The 6000-nt window shown below is 35.8% G+C and overlaps 1 protein-coding gene across 1 annotated transcript; it reads left to right on the top strand.

Annotated features, from left to right (window-relative positions):
* Positions 1 to 36: 36 nt before the first annotated feature.
* Positions 37 to 1389, top strand: LOC124896745 (endoplasmic reticulum oxidoreductin-1-like). The gene is made up of 3 exons (XM_047408520.1): positions 37 to 262; positions 626 to 680; positions 1078 to 1389. The coding sequence occupies exons 1-3, from the start codon at positions 132 to 134 to the stop codon at positions 1153 to 1155; spliced, it is 264 nt and encodes an 87-aa protein (XP_047264476.1). The 5' UTR covers positions 37 to 131; the 3' UTR covers positions 1156 to 1389.
* The last annotated feature ends 4611 nt before the right edge of the window (positions 1390 to 6000 follow it).

The following is a 6000-nucleotide window of genomic DNA, read 5'->3' as shown; positions in this document are numbered from 1 at the left end:
CTCCTAGAATGTTAAGATTGTATACATTTATTTATTTGGGTTATCTATGTGCTATACAGGTAAAATCTAACTTGGAGCGGGCTGAGTATGATACTGGTAATCCTGAGGAAGACCTTAAAGCATAGTCCCTTATGCGACAGCGATTATACAACCAAAAACTGCAAGCTGCATGTCCAATTCCGTTTGATGAAGCTAAACTGTGGAAAAGCCAAAGTGGACCTGAGCTAAAGCAGCAAATTCAAAAGCAATTCAGGAATATCAGGTTGAAATATTCATCTTAATTTCGGCCTTTATTTTCTTCCTTTGAAACGATTGACCGGACTGGCTTGAAGCTTGGCTCGATTATCTAGTGAACTATTCTCAAGTTAATTTCGTAAAATTCAGAAAAGAAAGGTCTAAAGGCTATTACCTTGCTTATACATGCTACACTAATCCCCTTATGACTGTATTTTGAGTTGACTGCAGCAGTACATTTATACTACCGTCTATTTATTCAATCATATGCATATACATACAGAAGATTTTTGGTTCTTTCTACAGTCTTGTGTATGTTGTTCAAAAATAGTAGTTACTATGTAGTTTACCTTATGACTGAACAATGTGGTATGAAATTTTCATGTTGCAGCTCTATCATGGATTGTGTAGGATGTGACAAATGTCAACTATGGGGAAAACTCCAGGTTCTTGGCCTTGGAACTTCTTTAATTCCGAAAGACTTTATTTTTTTCCAAAATCAGTATTTATTGATTGTATATATTGGCTTTCTTTTATCCATTGTTCTTGTATGCGGGAATGATTTGGAGTATGATGTATTATCGAGGGAGATCGAGAGTTATTTTGTAACAGAGAGAGGTAATGTGGGACATACTTGATAGAATGTTTTCCTGCTGCCATTTATGAGCTTAACTCATTATGTGACTAATGAAAAGAAAGAAAGATCATGCTTGTCCCTCTTTTCCCTTCTTTTCTTATTCCTTGTCCTGCTACTTGGGGGGAAAACTGTTCATGACTGAAGCAAGAGTAATGTAGGTGGCGTGTCACAGCTAACATTTCTTATTTTTGGTACTTTATTTTCAGGTTGAGGAAGCTTACATTGTAGCGGGTCATTTTAAAACGATTTTGGTGTATAATGATGTAAAGAATGGATACAACTAAACTATTGAAAGGTGAGAGACGTTGACAAGATTTCTACAGCTGAATAGCGTTCAAGGATACACAGATGAATCGAGGGATTAGTGTCTGAAATTTGGATAGACGGAATCCATTACTAGGTAACTGGGAGTTTGAATTGTGTTACTTCATGATGTAACTTTATGGATCCCCTTTGAAATGTTGTACCATTATTGTCGAAACTTTGTGTTCCTGAATGAAAAGAAAGTAATGTCAGAATATAGGTTGTCTGTAGTAATAGGCTGTGACTGACTTCATTTCAGTTGATTTTATTCTGCTACTAAATAGACTTTAAATTCCCAGGACTTTGTGTATGTGTAGGAAGATATTTCTTATTGTTGCTGCTGGTCCTACAGCTTTGATAGCTATGTGTAGTATTTCAACTAAACTTGTGAAATTATTTCGTTTACATTTAGTTTATGAAAATACTCAAATAATTAGAGGTCTCAATCATATATTTGCAGAGCCCAATCTAAGGATTTATCAACTCTTTTTTTTTTTATCTATATAAATTATATTATATGTACTGCCGAAAACATTCTACTACTCAAACATTCTATTGTTGGGCTCGTGCTGACATGGCATTACACTTTTAGTCACTTAATAAGAAGGGGATATTTATGTTCTACCACTCCTTTCATTTCAAAATAGTTGGTCCTAGTTGGTTTGACATTCCTCTTAAGCAAATATTTATTAGGACTTTATTTTATCAAATTAACCTTATTAATTATGTTTTGAAAATATAAATTTGAGTATATACTCTCTATGAAGTCATTTAATGATGGATATAGTAATGGAAGAACATAATAAGATTTTCTTGATTTCACAAATAAGATATTTAAATTGAAATAAATATTTATAATAAGATTTTCTTGATTTCACAAATAAGATATTTAAATTGAAATAAATATTTTTAGTAAAAGGGTCAATTAAAATGAAATGGAGTAGAACTATTATCAACCCTTCCTCTTCTTATAGCTTTCAACCAATGCTATAATGAGTGTAATTATCTTTTTATATGGTAATAACATTTATTTATGACCAAAAAGAAAAAAAGTACACTTTTCTCTTATTTATCAACTATTAGTTATAATGATGAATTTATAGTAATAAACTCTATTCATTAAGCATCTTATATAACAATTCTTGAATTGTTCAATTTTTTCTCAAACAAATTATACGTTAAATATTTTCCGTACTTTATGTAAGTTTTGAGAAAAATATGATAATCACATGTTCAGATTTCATCTGAAAATTTGGGTTCTTGAATTATAAATCACACACATTTTAGTGTTTATATGATTTCAAAAGTGTTTGTTTAATAACAACAACAAACCCAGCGTATTTCCACAAAATGAGGTCTGGGGAGGGTAAAATATACGCAGTTCATACCGCTACCTCCGAAGAAGTAGAGAGGTTGTTTCCGATAGACCCCCGACTCAAGATAAAGAATAGTACACAAGGTCGTAATGAAACATGAAGCAGGATGGATAACATAATAGAAATAAGAAATAAGAAATAATAAAAATAGATATCAGAGAAATACGAAATAAGAGAAATACGAGCAATTTGACCAAAGACTCCCATCTAGTAGTAACATATACTCACAGACCAAAGACACCCACCACACCCAAACTCTCCTAACTAGAGGCTTCTACTTAAGGATACAATCCTAGGATTACTAACCCGGTTACACAAGGGCTCTCCTAACACCTTTCTACAACTCACACACTCACACTAGCCGTCTACCCTTATCTGCGACCTCCACACCTTCCTATCTAGGGTCATGTCCTCAGTAAGCTGTAGCTGCTCCATCTCATGTCTAATCACCTCCCTCCAGTATTTCTTTGGCCTAACTTTACTCCTCCTGAAGCCATCCAAAGCTAGCCTTTCACACCTACGAACTGGGGCATCCATGCCCCTCCTTATCATATACACAAACCATCTCATCCTTCTTTCTCGCATCTTGTCCTCCACCGAAGCCACTCCCGCCTTCTCCCGGATAATATCATTCCTAACTCTATCCCCTCTAGTAAGTCCATACATCCAACACAATATTCTCATTTCCGCCACCTTCAATCTTTGAATGTGCGAGTTCTTGACTGGCCAACATTCTGCTTCATACAGCATGGCTGGACGGACTGCCACTCTATAGAATTTGCCTTTAAGCTTAAGGGGCACCTTCTTATCACACAACACTTTCGAGTCGATCCTCCATTTCATTCAACCTTCTCTAATACATTTAGAGACATCCTCATCAATCTCGCCATTCCCTGAATCATAGACCTAAGATACTTAAAATTATCCCTCTTAGAAATATCCTGGGAATCCAACCTCACCACCACTTCATCCTCATAGATCGAGTCACTAAACTCGCATTCCAGATACTCCGCCTTGGACCTACTCAACCTGAACCCCTTAGATTTAAGAGTTTGTGTAATACCCCAAACTTTTTCTAGCTTAAATTCATTTATAGAATGTTAAGGGATGTCTTCCAAAATGATTAATATTTGTTTCGTATAGAATTTTCTAGATTTCAACTTTTCATTGTGTGGGAAATTAAATAAGCTTTCCATCGAAATCAAATTCGCCCAAATCCGTCACTCGGTGAAGAAGTTAGAGCATTTTTAAGTTGTCAGCGTGCCAACTGGGCAGTCACCACATCGCGGTGAAGGACAATTTCATAATTGTCACTTTCTAGTGGACCACCACGATGTAGGTACATCACGGCGACGTCCAAATTTCCATTTGTCAATTTCTAGTGGACCTCCGCGATATTGACGCATCGCGGAAAGGTCCATTTTCCCAATTGTCGAATTCCAATAGTCCAACGTGATAGGGGCGCGTTGCGCCGAAGGCCAAAATGATATTTTTATAGGGCACCGCGATGGTGGCACATCACATTGAAGTTTCAGGTCCTAATTATCAAAATCTAGTGGGACAAAGCGACAAATCTACGTCGCGGGGGACCCCAATTTTCCATTCGTCAGTTTCCAGTGAGCCATCGCGATAGTGGCGCGTCGCGGTGGCCCATTAAATTGGGACCCATTTACATTTTTTCAGTTTTATTCAGAAGTCAAAAAGGGTATTTTGGACTTTTTCCCAGCCCCCAATTCCATCTAAACAAAAGATTTAGGGCTATTACAGGCATCTTGTGATATATTTCTCAAGATTTCTCTCAACCAAGAATCCTAAGCTTCAACAATCAACCTCAAGAATCCTAAGATTCCACCATCCTTTTTTCAAATTAATTTAAGATTCAAGATTTCCAACACAAGAATTCTAAGAACCATCATTCAAGAGCACAAATAGAGTCTCAAGAGCAAGGTTGTCCATCTAGTTCATCATCCAAGGTATGCAGGGTTTGAACATGGACAAATCTTTTGTTCTTGTTCCCTAAAACTTGAATTTTATTAAAGATTACATGATTTTCAAGTTGAGATTTATACCCAAAGCATCTTGTTTTAAGTTTATGAAGATATAAGTGATTTAAGCCTTGAATTGCATATTTATCCCACCTATTTAGGCTTTGAATTGAGGATTTATATCATGAACTGCATATTCCTATCGTGAATTGATATTTTCAAGTGTTTCCAAGATAATTGTTGAGAATTAAGCTTCATTATGAAATTGTGATCATTTAAGTACATCTGATTTAAACCAAGTATGAATTTTGATATTTCATGAAGAGTATATTGTTAGCATGCTTTAACAAACAAACATTCAGATTTTAAAGAAAGATTGATCTTTCGAACCTAAGCTAAGATAGGAATCCACATTATTTATGATGTAAAGCAAAGAAAAATATAATTGGTTTTCATTATAAACCCTTGTGCTATTTTAAGGTGGATTTCCTAAAAGTTTTTAGCAATAAGTATGGGAGTAGTATTTAGCACCGAGTTGAGTATTATTCTAAGGTCTCATGCCCCAGAACTACGTGCCACCATAGGTTTCTGATTTGCCACTAGTGGGCTAAGATAGTGATCACTTAAGTTAAGGTTCTATTCCGATGGAAAGGGTAGAACAGATCTCCCCAACGTGGGCAAGACGTTGGACTCCATGTCAGCTCACATGATTTATGTCGGTTAGAAGAAACTCCTTGAGTCTCAAAGTCCCTAAGTCCTAAATTTCCAAGATTTCCAAAGCTCCCAAAGCTTCTGAGTTTCAAAAGAAAAGAATGATAGAAAAGCTTTTATAAGACTAAGTGTTATGACTCACTAGATTTACAATTATGATTTGTTATACATGATTTTATATTTTGATATTTTAGATAATCAAGCTTATGTGAGTCATATACATCCACATGCATTTACTTTCTAATTATGATGATGTTTACTTATGCATTACACCCCTATATACTCAGTACATCCTCAAAGTGCTGATCTACATATATGTCTATGTGCTACATTGTCTTTAATGTAGGTTCAGGTGCTCAGTATCATCAGCGTGAGTAGTTCGAGCATCTCTATTTACGCTCCTACAGTTGGTGAGTCCTCATGATTTGAGGGCCTACTTCTTCAGATTTCCAGCTTTTATAGTAATTGAGTTATCGTTTTCAGTTTAGCCCGAGTCAGTTGGGGTCTCTCCCAATGGCTCTCTAGTTCTTTAGTAGTAGAGGCTTGTCGGACTACGAGTTTAATTATAGACTTTCAGTATTTGTTATTCAGACAGTACCTATAGCTTATTCAATTCAGTTTTTGGTATAATACAACATTATTTCTTGATTAGATTATCTTAAAGTAAGGTTCAGATCTAGTAGCAGGCTCAAAAGGTTAGCTTGGGGCTACTCGTAGCCTTGACCACCGTGTGACATCTCGAAATTAGATTTTG

This window comes from Capsicum annuum, chromosome 3, assembly GCF_002878395.1.
Source record: "Capsicum annuum cultivar UCD-10X-F1 chromosome 3, UCD10Xv1.1, whole genome shotgun sequence".
Classification (NCBI taxonomy): Eukaryota; Viridiplantae; Streptophyta; class Magnoliopsida; order Solanales; family Solanaceae; genus Capsicum; species Capsicum annuum.
Note: the sequence above shows the minus strand (reverse complement) of the source record. Positions and strands in the feature narration are given on the sequence as shown.